At 45.1% G+C, this 23,811-nt stretch overlaps 1 protein-coding gene across 1 annotated transcript in view; it reads right to left on the reverse strand.

Annotated features, from left to right (window-relative positions):
- Nucleotides 1-7,390: 7,390 nt before the first annotated feature.
- GARS1 (glycyl-tRNA synthetase 1) overlaps nucleotides 7,391-23,811 on the reverse strand; it is a 41,183-nt gene continuing 24,762 nt past the window's right edge. The window contains exons 10-17 of the mRNA XM_084787792.1: nucleotides 23,611-23,775; nucleotides 18,865-18,973; nucleotides 17,537-17,681; nucleotides 13,753-13,838; nucleotides 11,842-11,951; nucleotides 9,671-9,764; nucleotides 8,894-9,084; nucleotides 7,391-7,663 (exon numbers count right to left, since the gene is read on the reverse strand). Coding sequence (XP_084643918.1) covers nucleotides 7,538-7,663; nucleotides 8,894-9,084; nucleotides 9,671-9,764; nucleotides 11,842-11,951; nucleotides 13,753-13,838; nucleotides 17,537-17,681; nucleotides 18,865-18,973; nucleotides 23,611-23,775 — 1,026 coding nt within the window. The 3' untranslated portion in view covers nucleotides 7,391-7,537. The remainder of the gene's footprint in view (nucleotides 7,664-8,893; nucleotides 9,085-9,670; nucleotides 9,765-11,841; nucleotides 11,952-13,752; nucleotides 13,839-17,536; nucleotides 17,682-18,864; nucleotides 18,974-23,610; nucleotides 23,776-23,811) is intronic.

The raw sequence follows: 23,811 nt of genomic DNA on the forward strand, positions 1-23,811 counted from the left end.
GTACAGACAATACGGTTTCTAGGCTCTGTCCCTTAAGGTCACCCCTTATTTTCCTGTGGGGGGGCCAGCATCACTTAAATATTCTAATTAGCAAGAGAAGCTGGGCACATTTCATCACCTTTTCATGATGGATCCCTCCAGGTTTTTGGGGTGGATTTCGTAGGCAACGTAAAGCTCTCCACGGGGCTTGAGCATGGTGCTCATCACAGAACCACCGATGGCCTCAGTTTCCAGCGTCAGTCAGACATGTGCCTCTAGGTGTTCCTACAGCAGAAGCTCCTGCTGGCTCGGCACCCCAGCAGAGACTGCTATGTCCCCCACTGCCCCTAAAACTCTCTAGCCATTCACTGCGCATTCAGTCCCTTCTTGTTTGTCCACTCAGGGCTGGGTTAACCCACAGGAGTCCCATGCTGGCAAGACAGACCAAGGGCACAAAGAGAGCCATCAGTGTTGGCAAAGGGAAAAAAAAATCTATTCTTTCATTCGTCCCCACCCTGATCTCCCATCAGAGCCAAGGGCCAGTCCCCAACCCAGCATCCCCTCTTTCCCACTTCACAGCGATGACAGAAATGGGGTGTTTCTGTCGCACCCTATAGAATCTTCAGCAGAGGACTCGGGGTGTAGTTCATTGGAAGAGTGCTCTGCCTAATACCTAAGGCCCACTGGCCTTGAGCCACAGCACCACTAAGTAAATGGTGTAACCCCATTCTCCTGAGGATGTAGTGGCTCACAACTGTAATGTCGGCACTCTGAAGGAAGAGGCAGGTGGATACCTAGCTCAAGGCCAGCTTAGCTACAGATCACACTCACAGTCACAGTTGCACAGGAAGATCCTGTCTCCAGCACAATCATCACCTTAGCTGAGGACACCAGCCTGGAGGGAACCCACTTTCCCAGTGGCAGAGGATGTAGTCCGCGGTTCATCACATCCTAAGGGTGGAAGCAGGCAAGCTTTACACCTGGGTCCTGGTGCAGTTAAAGCCCTTTCCTCTCCCATGTGGCCTGGTTTGGACAAAAAACTACAGGGTCACTCTACTTAACCCCAATTGTCTCACTCTACTGGAGAGGGTCACAAATGCTGCTGGAATAAATGAGCAATGGGGGTCAGATCTACAGAGAAACCCTAATGTTAGCCCCTGCAGCTTGGGAGGAGAACTGGAGAGCAGGACCCTTCCCAGGCAGAGTCCTGAGCCCCATCTCAGTATCTGGTTGAATCCATAAGCATAGGCAGGGGCAAGCTAATGATTCTTGAGCTGGGACTAAAATTGCCCCTCACCATTGCTCAGAAGGTGGCAAAGTAGCGAGATGTGCTCTGACTAGCTTTGCTGGACACTGATTAAGGTTCCCATCCACACCTCAGCATCATGGAGCCCTACAGAGGATCCTTTGCCCAGAAGGGCAGAACAATTCAGTAACTCCAAGTTCCAACCTCTGAGTTCTCTGGCGAAGGCCAAGTGGGGAGCCATGAGCATCCCTGCAACGACCTTCCCACATGCATCCTGACCACCCAAATATCTTCTACTTATAAGAATTCACATGGCCACTTGTCTACCCACACGCTCCGGAATGGGCCTTGCGGAGGCTGTGCTGTGTGTCTAAGCAAACGGCCACCCAGCCCTGGCATCGCCAAATCTATCTCATCTCTGCACTTGAAACAAACTCTAAGTGACCTTCAAGCTCCCTTTAGACTTCCACATCAAGGTCTTTACATCTGAGGCATGAAAGTGCAGATACTAGAGAGTTCTCACACAAGGAAGCCAAGTCTGGGGAGAGCCTCTCCTTGGACTGCCAGGCAGAGCTGAACTTTGTTTGGGCTGCGAACACCATGAAAATGTGACACTCTTTTCAACAGAAAAGGTCAGACTTCTACAGAAATCTTTAAAGAAACCAGGGACCCAAGTTTAGAATTGCAACGCCTCCCTACACTCAGGAAAACTCAGGCCCGTGATGATCAGACCTAATTAGTAGAAGCATGAGGAAATTTGAGTGACAGATTGGCTAGTGGGAGCTCTGAGCCCCACTCAGACTTAAACTCCACTCAGGACATGTGAACTGCAAGCAATGGGCAAGCAATGAAATGCTTTTCAAGGCCTTCTCCATACTCTACCATTGTGTGGCAGGGGGTGGTGTGAAGACTGAGGTCCAAAGGGCTCACACAAAGGCTGCAAAATTACCATAGAGAAAACATACATTCACAGAGTCCAACTAGAACTTGCTGGAACCATTGATGCGGGCACAGGGATATGTCTGAAGGTGACCTGTAACTCAGAAACATATAACAAAGCACTGTAAGGATGCATAGAGCACCCCAAAGCCCCCGGTGCCTCTGGTGTTGGATGGCAAAGCCCCAGTTCCATTCAGCCTGGCCAGTTAAGCTTCTCAACTTTCTCTGACCTTCCTCTTTAGAGATGGATCTTTTTCAATCTCTGCATAGCAGCTGCTTACCACCTGTCTGTTTTTAACACAGACACAGCTCTCACCTCAACACAAATGTTACAGTTTATTCTGGAGTCAAATATGAGTGGCCATGGTGCGGGGACATAGATTCCTGATACCTCAACAAACAACCAAACAAAAACAACCAACCAAACAAAGTAACAGCAAAACATGTTCCAACATGGTGACAGAGCAAAGGGAATTCATGAACCAAGGCACTTTAAAAATAGTAGACACAATGGGAGAATACAAGGGATGGGATAACCATTGAGATGTAATATGAATAAATTAATAAAATTAAATTTAAAAAATAATAGGTGGAAATACCCTGGTAGGCAGATTACAGCAAGTCAGGAAAGTCTGCTATAGGCCACAGATGCTGTCTGACAACACTCTTAGACTTTGGTGGAAGCTAGGGATTTGTACATTCCAAAAAAGGTTTTTACCCAAGTCACAAGGAAGGATGCTAGGTCAAACCCAGAGGTGGGCAATAAATGGTCATGTAGGAAGCTAAAGACAGGTCATGGCAATTTGGTTTCAGCTCTCCACAATCACTGAGGCTTTGATGCACCAACCAGGCCAATGGACTCTAACATAGGTGTGGCATTTTGACATTGGATGGGGGGATAGGTGGCACGGGGGAGGGAGTTCAAATCAACTGTCCAAGTTCTTGTTCCTGGCCACAAGAACCTGAGCATCTCTGGAAGGCCCCACAAAACCACAGTATCAGCTGGCATCTACTGCACCAGGTGGCCCTACTTTTCCAGGTCAGGGAGAGAGATTCCTCAGGGACCACACTCAGTGTGCTGTACCCATGTGCCCAACCTGGCAAGGGCTTGCAGGCAAGGCCACATCTCGTCCAACCTCAAGCAGCCAGTCCTGTTAACAGATAATCTGCTGCTTCTGGGGTCCCCAGACCTCAGTCTTCCACTGTCTACACAGAACCTCTCTTCTCAGGGCACACATTTCAGAGGTTCTTACATTTACTGCCTTAATTTTATGATAATTAAAAAAACAAAAATAGCCCACTAGTTACATTGCTTACCTGATGTCCACTCAAAGATGGTCTGTAGTTCACAACGAAATGAAATTTCTTCAGCTAGGGATTTCTGAGGGAATGAAATTTCAACTCCCTAAAAAGCAGTCTTCACTAAATTTGATCATCTGTCTAGGAGCTTCTGGCTTTCTGCTAGGTGGAGAATTGAGTTCTAGCTAAGGTTGAGGTGTACGATATGCAAGGCGTAGTCATTTCAAAGTAAACCAAATTCAACGTCAGACTTATTAGGCATTGCTTCTCCTTTTGAATGCTTTGGCCCTTTGGGTAAGTTCAAGTGTAAAATCCCAGCAGTGGTGATGACAAAAAAAGGACACACGGTGCTTGGTGGCATGAAAGGACAAATGGGAGGGTGGTAGTGAGTTAGAGATGGGTAAAATACAGTGTCCCTCTCAGAGGGACATGAAAAGCCTTGAGCTTATAGGCAGAATGGGACGTTAGCCACTGTGTGATACAGACTGTGACAAGGAATTTAGACAACTCTTTCCAATAAGGTAGATGGTGCTGATGGGGGCAAGACAGAGTGGTGGCTAAGAAGGTGGGGAGAAGAGGCCCAGTTCTCTATCTGGGGTATAGGTGGGTTAATGGTCTTCTTGAGGCATGAGAGTCACTACTGAAGATGGATGATGGGTCAATGGAACACGTGAATTTGCAAGATGGCTTCAGAATGGCAGCCCCCCAAAATGTTAAGTTTAGGGTGAATTTTTTTAAAGTGTTTGCCAGTCAAGTACCTCCCATCGGCAATTTTATTCTACTTAATCTCGCTGTCAATTAATGCGCTTGGTTGCCAAGCAGTGGGGTTTGATGAGCCAAGAATGCTTTTAATTAGCCTAAATTGTCTTAGTTAGCATAACTGCTTTACAGCTAAGTGTTGGTGATTAGTTGTAGGAGCTAACAAATGCCGAGGAAGGTCTAGACTGGCTCCCATGTGCCGAGTCTGGTGTAAAGAGCTGGGCTCCTCTTCCTGGCCTGAAATGGGGGCCTGAGAGTTAAAGGGGGGCAGCCACGCTGGATGCTGGGATAGAACTGGGGTGCAGCTGCTTTGGCACACATGTCCCTCCATCTCTCTGCTCTCTGACTCCACCATTCCAACCCAGCAAGGATGAAGCTCTGAAAGGCTGTCAGGGAACCTAAATCCCACTGTTTATCGCCCCACTCCCACACTCCTGCATCACTAGATGCAAGGTCCTTATGAAGTTTGATCTCAGACACCCTGGTCAGGAGTCCTGCCTTCCCAAATCCAGAAACTTCCCTAGGGCAACCGCAGTAAGTAGCAGTTCTCCTAAGGACCTTCCCAAACACTGATGCTCAAACCCCACCATAGCAAACTTCCCGATGAGAAGAGGGGCCCAGAAGGGAGTATTTTTTAAGTTTAAGGTTGAGAACCACAACCTGAGGCAATGGAGTTGAAAATATGCGTTCATCAACACGTCCACCTGGGGAGGGGTTCGTAGGCAGGACAGTGGGGCCGCAGGGTGCTCCTCTCAGGCAAACCCTGCTACAGCTCTGAGATCAGCATCCTAATTTCCGGAGAAGACGTTAGTTCCATCCACATGGTCTTAACATGATTACTGCTCAGAGGCAGCCCAATAACCAAGACTTATTGGATGGGCAACAGGAGGTGAATTTTGAGGCAGAGCATGATTATTCATCCATTTAGCTACTGAATCTTCAATTCAATTTCATGCCCATGTTGGCCAAATGTCCCAAACACCTGCTTGAAACATAGATTTTCAACAAGGGTGCGAGCCGTGTGGTAATCTTCTTAAAACCTCTCCACCTCAGCCCCACCCATTACACCCATGACCAGGGAAGCCTTGTCACACTGAGTTTATGGGTTTATTCTGGGGCAGCTAATAGGGCCAAAAGTAACTGGAATTTTCCCTCCAGTGCCTCTGATACTCAGGCATACACTCTACAAAGCCTCACTCACTGAGATTACACAGGCCAACGCAACTGTAAATAAAGGTCAAGAATGGATGCTTGAGTGACCTTGCTCTCATCACCAAGAACTGGGAACACCATCTCATTACATTAGTAAGATTCGTCTGCTTCCCTTTCTGGAATGCCCGCCTATACTCAGGGCTTTGCTACTCCAGCTTTTAGGTAACACTAAGGTGTTCAAACTCCTGCAGAAGGCGGGCACATTCTCTAAACACCACTCCATGTTACACTTGGCCATGTATCCTGAAGTCCAACCTAAGCTGTAAAGAACTCAACTAGTGAGTTACGTTTCATGGGACCAGTTAGTCTGAGCCACCTCATCACTGCTTGGGAGGGAGGGATGACATCTGAGCCAGGCTAATCTAGCTATGTTCAGTTTGCCATTTGATACGCAGCCTTGAGACAAAAACGTTTTTCCTTAAATTTTAGCCTTACAGACCATCAAGCCAGAAATATGTGGGTTTTAAACCACCACTGGGCACGAGCAGCAATGTGTGTGCAAAAGGCCTGTTCGTTTAGAACATAAGCTCTTTGCACACCTGTGCTTAAGTCCAGTCAAGTAAGGTGCAAAAGGAATCAATGGTCAGAGATGTGGCCTGTTTCCTCAGTGGGGAAACCCACGTTGGAGAAGGCATGTGTTCTCTGCGGAGGACCACACACCTAGAGGCAGAGCAGAGAGGACCGGCAGGCTTGCAGATCTCATGCAGACTGCAGCTCAGGAAGAACAAGCCCAACAGAGACGAGAGCTTTAGCTTTGGCTGGAATCCCTTTATGGTACACGGTAGGCAAATCCCACTCTACGTTTAATAAATCTTCCCACACTAATCAGCTCATCAGTCTGTACTGTTTTTGCCACGGTGAAACCTGCTGTAAAGTGAAGCTCACGGGAAGAAGAAAAGGAGAAGGCTAGAGATATACAAAGGATGCGGGGTGACAGGGCTCCCTGGGCAACGAGCAGTTCACTTAAAGTATAGTTCATTCTAACTTAATAACAAGTGCTCAGAGAAGCCCCAGACAGAACACACATCAGCCTTGGCAGAAGGATTTCTTCCCAACTGGATCTGTTCATAAGCTCAAGGCTGAGGGCAGGGGCTGGGCTGTACAGCTCAGTGCTTCCCTAACACGCACAAGCACCCCAAGCTCCAGTCTCAATCCGGAAAACAAGCCCTAATCCCCCTAATCCAGGATCTGTGCCGAGTCCCTACTGCCCGCCCGAAGCACTGTGGCCAGTGTCGTATCAAGGGTAGTAAGTGAACCCGGGGGGCCCTTAGAGGCCAACAGTCCCAGACCTGAATAGGCAACAGCTGGCGAGCCAGACAAGGCCTTAATTCTACAAATTCCCACTTCCTTGAATTTATTTGTTCCTTAGGTGTCTGTGTTCTTCACAAAAAATATATTAGCGGCAAAGCACCTTATAAAAAACAAAGCTCAAACTACAAAGCCCACTATCAAGGCAATGGGAACTGCTGAGCCAGACAAGCAAGGTGGGTTGCCTCTGGCCTCAAGAGCCCAGCGACTTCAAGAACTCCCAAGGAAGCCAGGACTTGAGGCCACGGAGTAGACAGAAACCCTACCCTAGCACCGCCTTCTCCATCCACTCCATCCACTCCCTTCCCAGGAGCCACTCACCTGCCTGAAGACAGAGGCCTCTTTGGCACAGAGCATGGCTTGCTCATCTATAGATAGTACACTGGTGCCTGCTGGGAGCTGAGGTGGCAGGCGGCTTATGACAAATGGGTGTAAGAAGTCTTTTGGCTATAAATGTTCTAAAGTCGTACTGTGGCTATAACTCTGTAAGCACACTAACTTGTACACTTAAAACAATTTGTAGTATATAAATCACACCCCAGTAAAACTTAGTTTTTAAAGATGTACCGCATTACACACAAGTACAACTAACCAAATGTCTGAGAGAAATGTCTTTGCTAAGAAAATGGAAGCACAACAGATTATAAATGGGTTCAGAATTCCTTCAACTTTAATTGTGGGGGTAAAATCAAGCAGCCACTGAGGAAAACCACCGTCTGTGGAAGCATCACAATTGTGTGTGGTGGACATGATGACATATTTATTACACAGGTGGTCACATGTTGCCAGCTGTGCTCATTCCTCTACTGTCTCCTTCTTGCCAGTCTCTTGCCCTTCAAAGAGAGGGTACCTGGCCTCCACATCAGCCCAGGTGATGTTGCCATTGGCCAGATCACGTACCATACTGGGCAGTACAGAGACCTGGGAAGAGAAAAGAAGTCCAAGCATTAGCCAACTTTACATCTGTGAAGAGAGCACTTGGCCTGAATTCAGGAGCCCTTCTACACAGGACAGAGCAAAGCACCATGGGCATAATGATGACGTCCCTTTACAAGCTGTGTTTGTTTCTTAACTGTGCTCATCCCGTCCCAGGCTTGGGCCTCTGCTCTCTAGTCCGTCCACTAAGCTCCCTAAACAGCTCAGCACTCATCTTCCCTCCCACTCTGCGTCTAGAGTTATTTCATTCCCATTAACTCCTGTATTTCATCAAGTCTATGAAGTGCAGCACAGGGCCAGCTGCTGCCCAGCCATGTGCAAGTGTCGGTGGCCACAGCAGTGGTTTACAAGGCTGGGCATGGACAAGCAACATCTGGAGAGCCTGCTCAACCCTTTGGCTGCCCTTCCCTCTCCTACCACTGGCTAGTGGGTCAGCAGGTTAGGGGTGGGGATTTTGCGGCTCTAACAGGTTCCCAGGAAATGCTTGTGCTGAGGCTGATCTGGGACTCACTCTGAGAACCGCAGCCACTGGGAATGCCAGTCCAGAGTAGCCAGGGCTGGTGTATAACGACAAGTCATGACTTATGAAGTGGACTGTGAACCCTTTCGGATAAAAGCAGTTTTTATTTCTATTTTCCTTATTATATAAAGCTGAATACTAGTAGTACTCTGAATAAGTTAGTAAATTAGCCAGGCAATTGTCAGTGACAGTGCTCCAGCCCCCTAGCCCTTTCCTGTACCACTCAACCACCTTCCTGAGCTTGTCCTATCCCACTATTCCCTTCTCTTTACAAATAATTACAGAAATAGTCCATCTCCAATGGAATAACACAAGTTTATTCACACATTTTTACGTTTTTACAGAAATATAATGGTAAGACATCTAAGTCCCCATAGCTTGCCAATAAAACTATGGCAACAGCCTCATGGGATGACATTTCTCTTGCCCAATAAACAACCAACCATAAAAACAAACTGCTGGAAAAGGAGCACAGAGCAATCCAGATGTCTATACAATATTAGAGAACTGCTAATGGGTAGTTTCATAATTAAACCAAACAGTTCTGGGAATCTGGGCTTTGTCTGATACGAACCCATCATTAATATTACAAAGAGAAAAAGACCAAGAATATAAATGCATCAAAGCCCAATGCAAGCCTGGAGGAAGCTGTGAACATGTCCAAGACTAAATGTGACAAAGAGAAGGCCAGTCACCTCTGCCCTTATCTGTCGCATGGAGTCTCGGTCCCTCAGCGTTGCAGTGTGTGGGGTCTTGTTCACTGTATCAAAGTCAATGGTGATGCCAAAAGCCACACCGATCTCATCAGTCCTTGCATAGCGCCTTCCAATGGACCCAGAGGAATCATCTACTTTATGAGACACGCCATTCCTGGTCAGAGCCTCCGCTATTGAGAACAAAGTGAGAGAAGAGTGAAATACTGCAGAAGCGCTCAGTGGCATCAGAATGCACTCAGACAGGACTCAGGAAATACAAAGGACCATGAGACTAGAGAGCAGCAAGACCCAGGTGCACAGATGTTTACTAAGTCCCCTGCGGGAGCCCAGACAATCACTGCTACCTACGCCTGACGCGGCTGCACAGGAAGGAGGCTGGATGGTGCTAAGGTGGGAGCAGCCACCTCAGTCTGCATGGTCCTGAGCTGCTCCCACAGCACCCCCCTTTTTGAAACTTAGGGGCTAGCACTCCTGGGTTCCCTTCCTGTGCTGTAGATCCGGCAGGGCGCTACATTCCACCAGGGTCTTGGGGAGAGAGTACCAAAGTCTGTAAGAGCAGCAGGAAATCCTAAATCTGCTCCTGAGTCACCCAATGCTAAAACATCTGAGCAAGTATACTCTGTTAGAAACACAAGCAGAGGCGGGATCCCATTTATTCATATTCAATCTATGCTTTTACTGGAACAAATGATACATTCTGTAAAACTGAGTCTGTGACAGTATCCCCATGGAGATTACCCAATTGGATTTGCTTACATAATTCCTTGACAAATGGCATGAATTCTTGGTTTTGGCTCAGTGGAAGGACAGAACATTTGAATGGAGCAACCACGGCAGGGAAACTGAAGAACTAGATGGTTTAAAATGAAAAAAATTCAAATGTTAGCTTATAAGTAGCTGTTAATATCCCAAAGCATTATATTCAGTAGGTACCTTAGACCACTTCACTGTAAGAACATCGGAGCAGTGGGTATGACCATCAGCATGACAGGAGGGGAGCCAGGGGACCCGGGACCAGAGCATCAGACTGAGTGTGGCCCAGCCTGATGACGAGTTCTCTGAACTGTTTCTGCTTCTAAGAGGGGGTTCTACTCCCCACTCTGCTGAGCTCACAGATACTAAACTTGAATGATGTGAAAGCATCCTGAATGCCACTGTGTATGCATGGTGGTTATTTCGGTGACCTACGTAAAGGAAAGCCTTACTTCTTTCTGAGGACCACCTGATGCACCTCCCAGAGAATTAAATAACACGTGGCAGGGCCAAAACCCAACCCACCAGTTCTTTAAAGAAGAATCCATGGGCCCTAGTGGCCAAGTACAACGACAAATGTTAATTAACCCAGAAAGAGGACATTGTACAAAACGTTTTCCCTCACTATAGGGAGTGAACGGTCCAAACCTCCTGAGCAGGACAGATGCTCTGCAGCAGGCAAGCCAGCTGGCCATCTGGGGTTGGAAAGGAGAGCTGAAGGCACTTCTGAAATAGTGTTTGTGCATTTGAAGGCAAGAACATGCAACTTCGGAGTGGATCTGTCCCACTAAACCACTGAGTGACAGAGTTGAGGCCAGCTCCAGCACAAAGCTTAATTACCCCTTGGTGGCAGGCAATGACAAATATCCTGCTATAAAAGATCCTGTACCCAGCAACACAAAACTCTACGTCACAGGGTGTGCAGACCCCAACTCCCTCCTTTAACTTGTTATAATCCTATTTCACCATGAGAAGCAGGAACTTGCCTTTACAGATTTTCTTTTTCTTTTTTTTTTTTTATTTCACTAGAAATGTTTTCATACCAATTTTGTAGGCAAATGGACTAAGTAAGTAGGTGCTAATAATCCAGAAACATTTCTGGCTTCCCACAGCCTAATCAAATTTCTCTTCATGAAGGGACTGTATGAAATTCATAACAGTATGACTAATTTATTCTTATTTATTAGCCTTTATGAAATGTCTATTAAAGCTCTAGTTATGTCAATATTGTTCAATTCAAAGAAACAGCCAAAGATTTTTTTCTTAAAATCTAAAAACCTTTCTATTAGAAAAATAAGCAGGAAAAACATGAAGCAAAGCTGACATCTAAAGAACACCGTCAGTTAGGCACACCATCACTCCTTGCAATGGACTCTGGCTACACGGGTGTCCTGCTACCTGGGCCAGGGGCTTATTATTTGCCACATGAAGAACAGCTCATGCTGAGAATCAATATGCAACTTCAGTGCAGAGATTAGAAGGACAATTTTATTAGCTACGTACATAATACAATTGTGTGTCAGACCTTCTAGAACACTGGAACCAAGCATTCACCAGTTCATTCTTCAAGCCTCACTGCTTTGCAAAGAACTGCAGGTTGATATCCCACACAAATGCTCGGCTTTGGACTGTGTGTAAATGAGACTGTTTCTTTATTCAGTAATATACAGACAGAACCTCTCTTTTTTCTAGCTAGCCTTTTGATTATTTTCCTGGAAATCTGCTAGAGGCTTCAGGAACACACGTTCCATAGACAGAGTGAGATGACAAAGCCAAAGGCTCACAAGGTGGAGGAGACGGAATGGAAGGCATGGAGCCAAGACGCAGGCTCATCACATGAAGAGAAAACTTGAGAGGCTTTTTATAAAATTCTACTTCCTCAGTGCTTGAACGCCAGAAAGCTCTGCCCCAGGTGCTGTCCACTAAACAATTTGGTAGTCTAGCCAAATGATCTCCTCAATTTTCTAAAAGCAAAAGGCCAAACCATGTCAGTCACCAACACAACAGTTCCCCAGAGATACTATCTTGGTGCAGACATCACTAAGCAGCTGTGACAAAGGCTTCCAGAGTAACCTGCACATGCTGAAGCTCAGGCAAGACTGCAAGAGTGCTCTGCTTGAGTGCGCACGTCACCAGTAAATAACAGCAAGGAGCTCAGTCCAGGGGCAGCTCACCGTTCTCTGCTCATCTCCCTCTCGGATATGGAATGTATGTTCTAATATGGTATACATGATCCTGCCCAGGCCGAAGGAGGGCTCGATGACACTCGGAACAACTTCCTCCACTGCAAAAAGAGGCGACAATTTAGCAATAGTCTCTCAAGAACCTATTATGCAAATCAGCCTTGAAATAATCCTCTGCACTAAAACTATCCTAGAAGGGCTGTGATCCCTGTACAGCAGGGCGAATACACTCATAAGAACCATGTGCTGGTAGGAAACAGGATTCCTCTGAGGGGGAAGTTAAGATTCGAAGTTTTAATCCAACCTAAGATTCTATGCACATATGATAAAAACGGAGCTGGTGTTCTAGACGGGCCCCTCTAATTCCAGTTCCAAGAAATCTGAAGTCCTCTTCTGGTCTCCAGGCACACAGGTGGCACCTAGACATACATGCAGGCAAAACACCCACATAAATAAGAAATAAAACAAGCAAACATATAAACAAAATCAAAAACCTTAAGGTAGTCCTGCTGATACAAACTTATAATCAGAAGGCTGGGGCAGGAGGATTACTAGTTTAAGAATTGCCTGGGCTAGAGCAACTTTAAAGCCAGCCCTGGACAACTAGGTAGGACCTAGTTGGTACTACTGTATTCAACTCTTAGGTCAGGTGACATTGGAAGTAGATGTCCCTCAGGGACAGCATCTCATCAAACACATTCTACAGGGCCCGACAGCTCTTCCTACAGGCTACACTCAGGAACTGCCTCAGTGACTTTTTTTTTTTTGGCCTTAGTGACTTATTGCATGGAGAAGCACTATTCTAGGCCTTGGCGAACGCCTGGTTTGTGCATAATGAGAAAACCAGGACCAACAACAAACTGTGCTAGAAAGAGGCTGCTGCCTTGTTTGGTTTGGTTTGGTTGGTAGAGGGTTTCTGTGTGTAGCCTAGGCTGTCCTGGAACTAGCTCTGTAGACCAGGCTGGCCTCTGCCTCCCTCCTGAGTGCTGGAATCACTGTTATGACACACTTGCAGTCATTAGTTTCTCCTTCACTCATCATAAGCTACATCACGCTGGCTGAGTGCATGATGATCATCTTGCCAGACATCATCAGCATCACCAGCATAATAAATTGTGAGAACAGATTCACACACCATTATAAAGGAAAAGAGGACGAGGAAGAGGAGGAAAGTGTGCTATGTACAACACTGCAGGGTTCAATACTTAGTACCACAGGGGGAAATAGAGCGTTTTAGAAAGATAAGGAAGGCTCTCTTTCTGCCCAACCTTTGTGGCATCTGAGAAACAGCAAAGGCTTGGAAGCAGCTGCTGGGACCCAAGGGCTGTCCTGTTCTACCCGAAGGCCAGGTCTGACCTGTCCATTGCCTAGAGCATTTCAAACATCTACAACAGTCTCTAGGAGCCCTACTTCTGATCCAAGTAACCTTCATGTGTGCTCCAAAAGGTACACGGCCTACTCTAGAATCTGCCTGACCAAAACCAACACAAAACAAAAACCCCACTATCCTTAGCTTTATTTAAAAAAAAAAAAAGTATTAAAAGGAAAAGAACTCTCTTTAAATTGTTTTACCAAAACAAGCAAAACCAACAATGTAGGGCAGAGGAAAGAAAGTACCTTCTACTTAACAAAAAGACTTTTTCCTAAAAGTAGTAATGTTTTCAGAGACTTCACCCTATGCACCTCAGGCTGCTGGAAATACAAAGGCACCGTCACTGTTCAGTGTGAGCACAAGCATCCTTAGAGAGAAAAATGCCCACGTGGACACTTTACCCTATCTACCAAGCTGCTTCTCTCCTCAAAATTGATGTAAAGATTGTGTCACAAAACTCTTATGTTACTTCTTAAAGTTCGGGAGTAATAGCTGTTTTCAGCTTGTTTTGTTATTGCTCTCAAAATTACCGTGTAGTGTTTTCTGGAATCTCTTTACGCTGACCATGTCTTTTGTTAATTGAAATGTTTTTCCTTCAGTTTCAACAGTGAATTCCCTACAAACAGACAAAAAGACAAAATTCATTATATTGTAGTTAAAACACATACCCTTCTCCAGGACGCTGACCCACTCCTCATTTTAAATGCTACTCCAATCTGGTCTTCTCTACAGCTCATGTCAAGTCAGTCATTTCCTAAGAACCACCACATTAAGTATCACCCAAACGACAACACCAAACTACCCTGGAGAAGATCTCTAAAGTGGGGCTTATTTTATACAATTTTACACATGACTTAATGGCAAATTCCTCTGATCTTGAAGTCAAGATTAAATATAACAACTTAAAAAAATAATTAAAAAATAATAAAAAATAAGAAGTAAAAAAATAAAAAACAAAGCAAAGCAAAGACGATTGTTTTAGAGTAATCAGATCTGTCCGAAATAGCTCTGCAGGTAAAATGACCACTGTTTTACACACTATCCCAGCAAATATAACCCCCAAAATACAGTAACTGAATATCAATAAGCAAGTTTTCTGACGTTTGCTCTGAGTACAAAACATTCCCCCCATGATTGCCATATGTCCTGAGATCAGGTACAGGTTACCAAGGGCACTCCATAGGGCTCTACATTTTCTCCCGTTATAAAGGCCAGTTTGCATTTCTGTGCCCTGATGGCAGCCAGGAGTAGGAAAGAGAGTCCTCATGTGGCTGTTAAAGCTGTATAGGGGGCACCTGTCACCATTTCCCTTTGAGGTTTCTTGCAGTCACACTCTTCTGCCTCATCTGGATGTTTCCACTGATCTCCTATAACTACTGCTTTGAAGTTTGTGTGTATACATACAGTGTCATGTGCTCTGTGAGTAGTCTAAAGGCAGAGTAGCAAACACCCAGAGAACAGTTAGAATTAGCAAGAAGATAACCACCGCTCGAGATTAGGCGCAACAGTGGGTCTGGCAATCATGCTGACATTTGTTGGCAAATGGTACACACACAACCATTATGACAACGTCAAAGTTTCCAAGTCGCTTTCCTCTGTGCCCTCACTCTCGACAATTAATCTGCTTTCCATTACAATAAAGTGTGTTTCCTAGGCTTATGTGTAACTGGGCTATGACAGGATTGGGAGGCAACCTTTTAGCAAAAGAGCAGCCACAAAATATTTCAGCGTTTGCTGGCCCAATGTGGTCTCTTGTATGTGGTTTTTGCATTTGTTTCATTTGAGTATTTTTATTGTGTTTAAACGTACTTCCCTGAAAACACAAACCAACATCGTTTGCTGGAGAGGGGCAGGAGGAGCGGCATGCGTTCCAGTGCATTTTAAAGACTGCACTACACATAGCAAGACTCAGTTACTAATAGGATGTGTCTGTAATTCCTACTGTTTGCTGCCGCCCAGTCTACCAACCTAGCAACAGTAGAAATCTACACTAACTGGGAGTCACCTAGTTTCTCTTCGGCTTTGTGGTGTAAGTTCTAGCTTCAGTTGTGTACTATTTAAGAATGACATCACCTCTTGGGTAACATGTTCTTATAATGAAATGCCATTCTTTGACCTAATTTCCACTGTTTTGGAGTTTACTTTGATAGTAAAATAGTCACTTGCTCCAACATTTGGCATATATATATATATATATATATATATATATATATATATATATATATATATATATTTTACTTTTAAGCCTATTTTTGTATTGTCAATAAAATAAGTTTAGTGCAAATCACATTTAATCAAGCCTGGAACTTCTGAAGCAGACTGACAATCAGTGGCTTTTATTCTAGTGCTTAGAAAATTAAATTTATTTATTTGGTTTTTTGATATAGGGTTTCTCCATGTCATAGCTCTAGATGTCCTGGAACTCGCTCTGTATACCAGGCTGGAACTTCTGAAGCAGACTAACAATCAGTGGCTTTTATTCTAGTGCTTAGACAATTTATTTATTTGTTTGTTTTGTTGGTTGGTTGGTTGGTTTTTCGATACAGGATAGCCCCAGCTACCCTGGAACTCGCTCTGTTGACCAGGCTGGCCTCACAGAGATCCATCTGTCTTTGCCTCCCAAGTGCTGGGATTAAAGGTGTGCGCCACCACCACCCAGTTTAGATCACTTTATTTCATGCTAACCAATGCCATTTAGTACATATCTGTCATCTCATCTTATTTTCTGTGTTTCAATTGTTTTCTCACTTTCCTCTTTTTCAGTCTTCTAGAGGTTTTGTTTTGGAAACTGTATTTTATGTCTAAGTTTTTATCTGTGAGCTTTCCTCATAGGCAACAGTCCTGCCATTTACTGCCCGCGCTTCACTGGACTCTACCACTCTGTCTATTTTATAGCAGAGGGTTCCCATACATTTACTCTTTCTTTGGCATGCATTTTATTTCCATACACAAATTCCATAACATATTATGGGGCTGTCCATGTGGGCATACATTAAGGTCAGTGGTTCAGTGGACTGTCTTCTCTGAGGCCCTGAAATCTGCCCCGCAGGCCTGAGGTTACAGATGCACTGCACCAAGCCTTGCTTTTATGTGGGGGTCGGGATGGAACTTGCACCCTCATGCTTGCACAGTAAGCACTTTATCCACTGAGCATCTCTCCAGCGCTCAGTGTCTTCCTAAGACCTTACAGCACGACTTACACTCACCATACATTTCTGTTGGTAAAGCTCTTACAGTTTGGAGATCTGCACCCCGTGTATCATGATGCTTTTGCTTTGTGTGACAGCATTATGAGTCTAGCATGTTTGTACTGGCTCTAGACACCTCACCCAGTGCCATGGCTTCTATCATTGACAAGACCTCTGCACCACTCTTTTCTTTCTTGGCTGTCACATAATAACTCTTTTCCTCCCCCACTGGCTGCTTTAAAGATTCTTCTCTTTATTCCAGGTTTTTAGCAGTTTGAGTCTTCAGCCTGCCTGGGTCAAGCCCTTAAGTCTGAAACTGTTTCTTGCTACCACATCATCAGATGTTTGCGCCACACACTGTGACTATCACACATGTCACCTGTGTGGCACTGTTCCGTGGCACACCCCCCCCCCTTGCTTTCGATGCTCCACGGAGAGCTTCTGAGGTTGTGTCCCTAGGTTTAATAATCCCTCTGCATTGTTTAATCCACTGCTACTTCATATACTGAGGCAGCAACCGGAGGTTCCTTCTGGTTGGTGTTCGTGTTTGTACTTCTGTTTCTTGCGACAGTTCACAGTCTCCCTTATATTCTTTATTACAGACTTACGTGTGTGAATATACGCCACATGTGGGCTGGTGCCAACGGAGGGCAGAGAGGGACCGCAGCCGGCTCCTCACTGCTGAGCCATCACTCCGACCCTTCTCATATATTCGTGATAATGTTAAACAGATTCACAAGTCTTACTATATTAATGCATTTACTAGTTATGTTTATTTTCTGTCTTTCTTTTAATTAACTTCCCTCATCAGGAGTCACACAACACTGCTTTTACAGATGTACAGTAATTTTCTATTATTATAGCTTCTATACTGTTGGTGCTGGATTTTGTTGTATTCCTTTAAGGACTCCTCTCTGTTGCTTCTATATTTATGTTTATGATTCCAGAGTACTCCATGCCTCTAAGTGAGGTTAATTAGCTTCTAATCTAACTCTGACACCTGTCAGAGTGATTTCTTCTCCAGGAACTCTAGGAAAAAACCTGTTCCTGCTGTTCTTCTGAGACCGCTCGTCTGCATGGCTCTCAGCCTGCACTGGAGCCAGGAAGAAGCGGCCCAGCACCTTACCCTTTCTCGTTCAGCAGCTGCTCCATCTCTGTAATGTAGCACTCATCACAGGCGCTGAGGTACTCCATCACCAGCTTTGCCTCCTTCTTGTACGCCTTGCCCACTGCTCCCTTATTGGGCTCAAACTGTACAATGCTGACTGTTTTGTATGAAACAGTCAAGGAATCACAACACAGCACAGATTTAGGATTTTGGAAAATACCTTAAAACATTCAACAACCAAGCTAAAGCCACCATCCAGTCCTATGAGCATCAGCTCCGCAGACTCTGGCCAAGGACAAGGTGACTTTGTATAGACACACAAAGGCACTGTGCCCAGCCTTACTGAAGAAAGTAGGGCTGGGGGACAGTTCAGTTGGTACTGATTTCCACACAAGCCTGAGAGTCTGAGCTTAGAAGAGTCTGAGCTTAGATGCCGAGCACCCACACAGAAACCAAGTGCGTACATACATGCCTACAATTCCAGCATCAGGGAGGCAGACAGGAGCGCTCCTTGAGGGTGTGGCTCAGCTAAGTCTTGCTGAAGTCAGTGAACTCAATTTTCAGTGAAGGAAGAAAGTCCATGTGGACTTCTGGTTCCCACATGTATTTCTGCATGCACCCACACCCATGAATATGTACACACACCACACACGAACAAAGAATAAAAGAATACCATTAACAAATACTTTTAAGGTTACAGTGAAATAAAAGAGATATTATCTAATCCACAATACATAGCATAAAAGCTTCTGGTAATGTCTTTGGCCATGAGGTGGTTCAGTGGGAAAGATGCTTGCTTCCTAGATGATATATTGAATTAAGACCCTGGGACCCACATGATGAAAGGAGGAAAAGGAATCCTGAAAGTTGTCCTCCTGTCTCCACACATGTGCGGCACCAAAAGCATAAACACATAAATAAAGGTAATTTTAAAAATTTTATCACTAGTCAAACCTAAGAACCAGCTCACAATCTCAGTGCCAGATAGAAAAGCAAATTCCTATTCTGCTTTACAGAGCCAGTGAGCTAAGTTATCGTAAAATGGCACTCAGCTTTTAGCAGAACACATTCACCAGACATCCTGTATCTAGAGGCACACAGGTGCAGATGTGGAAGCATGTTGGAAACATCTGAGAAAAGTAGCACCCTATAAGGCGTGCTGGTCATACTTCTAAACACGTCTGTAAGGGTGTGGTACTCGTTAGGTCCTACAGAGACTAGGAGTGATGCGGGACGCCAGCCTACAAGCTTAGGCAACTGGAAAGCCCTCCATTCATGCAAAGAGCGAGGGACAAACTGGGGCTCACACGCCTGTCGCCTTATGTTTGCAGTGGCCAGAAAGGATATGGGTTCTTTCAGAGGTTTCTCAGCTACCAGTGGCACTTTGGTGGCTCGAGCATGACAGGAAAGGTCGTAGCAGGAACGATCAGCACATCCAACAATCTCAATCCAGCCCTAGAACAACAGACCTAACAAATTCATGTACTGCTCACACTGGCTTTGTTTGTCAAAGCATGCAGACAGTAACACTGACTCTTGTAAGTGTTCAGGGACAATTCAGTTAGAGATTCTATAACTGGATTTTGTAAAGAGAACAGTTTCTCCTACATGGGGCAGTTAACAGATCTATAAATTACATAGAGGAATTCACATTGTACACAAAGTGGCCGTATTTCTCAGGCTGACTTACAATGTCTTATGACTATACAGTAAATAAATAATCTACAAGTTATCATAGAAATTAAATAGGAATCTAACCAAAACCTATAGATTTGGCTCAAATTTGTAGCCAGGACTCAAATGTGGCAGAAATTACTCTTCCTCTGATAACATGCCGTTAAATTGCTAATTAAACATGGCTGCCCATGCATGTAAGCATTAGTGCTCAATTCACTTAAATGAAAAAAAAAAAGGAAACTTGTCAAAAGTGGTAAAGGTTCAGTCACAGAGGAATCAGGGTGTCAGAGTCCATTTCTTTTTAATACCCAAGACACTTAATTTCCAAGTAACATCACTGGACTGACTGCCTGTGTCACCCCAAACTCTTACACTGACATCAGTGTGATAGCATAAGGAGGAAGTGCCTTTAGAAATTACTAGGTCTTGAGGGTACAGTTTTAATGAATGGGCTAAGTACCCTTCACTAGAGGACTCAACAGAGAGTGCTCCTACCCTCTTTCCATCAGGTGAGCAAAAAGGAAGATGGCAATTAGCACTCTCCTAAAGAGCTCTTACCAAGCTAGACCATGCTGGTACCCTGTTTTGAACTTCCACCCTCCAGAAACTAAGACAACCATTACAGGTGTACTATATAAGTAATAACAAGAAACTGTATAAAGTCTAACTTCAGCTACTGGTGAGGGTAGTCCATATATATATTTGCCTTTATCTGGAAAATACTGGAAATTTTAGACATTAGTGGATGCTTAGAGTGAAGAAGACAATGGCACCTAGGCATGGTAGCGCACACCTTTAATCCTAGCACATGGGAGGCAGAGGCAGGTGGATCCCTATGAGTTCAAGGCCAGCCTGGTCTACAAAGGGAATTCAGGACAGCCAAGGCTACATAGAGAAATCCTGTCTGGAAAAAGAAAAACAAAACAAAAGAAGACAAAGCTCAAATAAGCAGAGAAATTTTAAAACAAAACAAAAAAAGCACTGAGCATGTGTAATTTGGTAATCTAACATTCACTATTTAACATGTTCATAAGTGTTACTTGCATTTTTAAACATACAACTTGGTGGCTAGTGATATTACCGTACTTATAAACTAAAGGGTAGAATGACAAGAACACACCTGGGAATGCAGCTCTGAGAAACAGGCTACCCTCTCCAGAAAAAAAGGAAAGGGTGTATGTAACTGACTATTCTTACTTTTTTATTTTAAGTCTGCCTATGAGGGAAGCTCATGAAAAGAAAGCACAGAAGTTTGTAAAGAGGAGGGCCACGCAACACTCAGGAGGCCAGGACAGGAAGATCCAAGTCCCAGGCAAGGCTGAACTACATAGTCAAGTTCCAGGCTAGCCTAGGGTCCACACCAGTGAGTCTATGGCACAGGATGTCTTTGAAGAGAGCTGCTTTATCTCCGCTATCCTTGAAGTGTTTGCTTTTATATAGCTCTGACTTCTACTAGCCATACAGAAGCCAGGCTCTATTCTAGGACCACATGTTTAGAATCCCCTCCCCATAGGCATTCTCAGATCAGCAGCCAGAGGCGGGTTATAAAGCAACATAGCATGACACAGGCTTGCAGTCAGTTTGGACTCTAACACAGCTCCACTACTTCCTAAGCTTAAGACCTGGGAGAACCCTGACGTCTCAGCACTTGCACATCCTCATGAAGAGGAGAGATTATAGAGGATTACATGAGATACATGTGGCACTTAGAGGGGCACAAGGCTTGGAACAGGGACACATGTGACTGCACAAGCAAATAAAGCTAATGAAAGGCAGGGTGAGCCAGAGCCGGGTCTCAGCTGACATTTGTTGTGTTCTAATGCTACTTTCAAATTAAACCAAGAGAAGTGGGTGAAAAAGAGAAAAACTTAAATATTAATCACCCATAAGCAAGAAAGATTTTATTAATTTAATATGAAAATAAGAAAAAAATCAGGAAAAATAGAAAGAAATTTAGTGACACCTGAACTCTTAAAATAGTTACTATCCAGACAGGCATGGTGGTGCACGCCTTTAATCCCAGCATGTGGAAGACAGAGCAGTTTCTGCTGTCATCTGAGGCGCCTGGTGCGTGCATGCGTGCGTGCGTGCGTGCGTGCGTGTATGGACACGCAGTGGCGCTGGAGAGAAGGCCTAGCAGCAGAGAATGTGTGCTAAGTCTTGCAAAACATCCCAGTTTAGTTCCCACCACTCACGTTGGCTGCTCATAACTGCCCCCAGGGTATCTGCTGCCCTCTTCTTGCCTCCTTGGTCACCCCAGCACACGTGATAGATACTTACAGACATACCTATGTGCACATAAATAAAAATAAAGTATACCTTAGCAACAACAGAAGAGGGCCAACCAGTACAAATGTTTTGGTTTGTGAGTCTCCATTTGTACTTTCCCTTTTTATAGCCTTTAAACAGTGAGCATCATTGCTCTATTAATCCAAAGTGTAGATTATTTTTATGTTTGGTTTTTTTGACCAAAATAGCTCTATGTAGCCTTGAACCTTTCTAGATCATTTTTGTTTTGTGTCTATGTTTTGAGGCAGGGTCCCTCACTCTCTAGCTCTGGTTGGCCAAGAACTCCACAGTGACCCTCTTTCCTCAGCCTCTCAAGTGCTAGGATATAGACGGGTCCCAACATCCCTGGTTTCTAGATATTTTTTCCTTGTATAACATGTATATGCAAGTGTGTGACAATGCACATTTCTCTAGTGTCGGGATTTGTTTGTTTGAAGCAGGATCTTGTGTAGCCCAGGCTGTCCTCTGTAGCTAAAGCTGGCCTTGTCCCGTCTCCACCTGTCAGTTGCTGGGCTTACAGGCTTGGGGCAGCTGTTGCCAATGCTGCTTGGAATGTTCTCTTTTTGCCTTTGTGGAATTAGACAAGGATTACTAAAGTCTGTTCTTTGCAGGTTTGTTTGCTGTATTGCTCTTCCTGGGAAGTCATACAGAAATGCTTGCTTATCGTAGAGGACAGAGACAAACCAAATCACAGTCCCTTTCAAGTCAGCTTGTTGAGCCACTAAGTTTGTTAGGGTTACCCACGAGAACATGGGTGACCTTCAACAGCTTTACAGCAAAAACCCCACCCTGACAGAGTAACAGCTGAGTCATTGGCGTCCCTGTGCACCTTGCAGGCTCCTGTTCCTTAATTATGGTTTATGGCTTAGCTGACCTGGGGCAGGGCACTCTTGAGTCTTAGAGATGTTTGAGCTCCCTGGTTCTCTAAGTTCTGGTGCGGTTCATGAGCCTCGGAATCTGCTTGCTCCCTCTAGAAGGGAGTGCGTGACCTGGAGGAAACAGCTACACAGCTGCCAAATGGACACTAACCACCGACCCCTGTCTCTCTGTCTCGCTCTCTCTCTCTTTCTTTTCTTTTCTGAGACAGGATTTCTCTGTGTAGCTTTGGCTGTCCTGAACTTCTTTTGTAGACCAGGCTGACCTCAAACGTCAAATGACAGCAGAAACTCTGAGGAGAGGCATGTAATTAGAAATCCTACTTTCAGCTAGGCAGTGGTGGTGCACACCTTTCCTCTCAGTACTTGGGAGGCAGAGGCAGATGATCTCTGGGTTCGATGTCAGCCTGGTCTACAGCAAGTTCTAGGACAGCCAGGCCTACAAAGAGAAACTCTGTCTCAAAAAAAAAATTTTTTTTTGCCTTTTTAGTATTATTAAAAAGAACGTAACACTAAGCCAGATACAGTGACTCATGCCTGGAATCGTGTACTTTGAGGCTGAGGCAAGAGGTTCATGGCTTATGCCAGCCTGCGCTAACACAGCCAAAGCCATTTTATAAAAGTAAGACACAAAGCCAATGAACTGTGTAACTCATAGACGCTGAGCTCCAGCAGCCTCTCTCTCTCCAGCAGGCAAACAGGAAGAGGCAGAAGCGCTCAGGCCCCTTGCTCAGCTGTTTCCGGGACCCTGCCCCCGCTACAGAGTCAGCTACATCCTGCAGCTTTTCTTTCCTAAACGTTAGGTCTCAAGCTCATGTAGAGGAAGGGGGGGCCATGATGGGGGCTAAGCTGGGGGGGGGTTATTAAATACAGAGAAAAGGAGAACAGAATCTCATAGTCTATCTCCTAAACCTACCAAATAGTTCTCTAAGCTAAGAGTACTGTAACGTTTTTAACCCTACCACCATGCCAGCGTTTCCTGGATGCTTGTCAGGAGGCCAGCCCACCTCAGGTCCACTGAGGGATGCTACAGCACCATCCACACAGGAACAGGCACACCTGTGCCACCCTACCGGCACCCTTCCCTCCATACCTAAAGCAGCTATCTCTATCTCCTACGGGTTTTCAAACACACAGGGCAGCTCCTCTTTATAAGGAGGCACAAGCCAACTGTGTCTGGTTAGTTCCTTTGGTCCACTCCGGCACAAGGAACAGCAAGCAACAGTACAGACCTCACTGCAGTGTACTTACATAGGACGTTTTGGACTCAGCATCCCAGCAGTCACAGGCATAATGGGCCATCTCATTCTCCATGTGCTGCCGGAAGCGGAGTTTATCAGGAGATATCCCAACCTTCGTCAGGTAGAGGTAGATGCGACCAATAAAATAGCCTAATACTGAGTTGTTAATCACACCCTAAACAAACAGAGAATGTGGTAAGGGAAAAAGTAC

The sequence above is a fragment of the Acomys minous genome (genome assembly GCF_964271855.1).
Source record: "Acomys minous genome assembly, chromosome: 6".
Classification (NCBI taxonomy): domain Eukaryota; kingdom Metazoa; phylum Chordata; class Mammalia; order Rodentia; family Muridae; genus Acomys; species Acomys minous.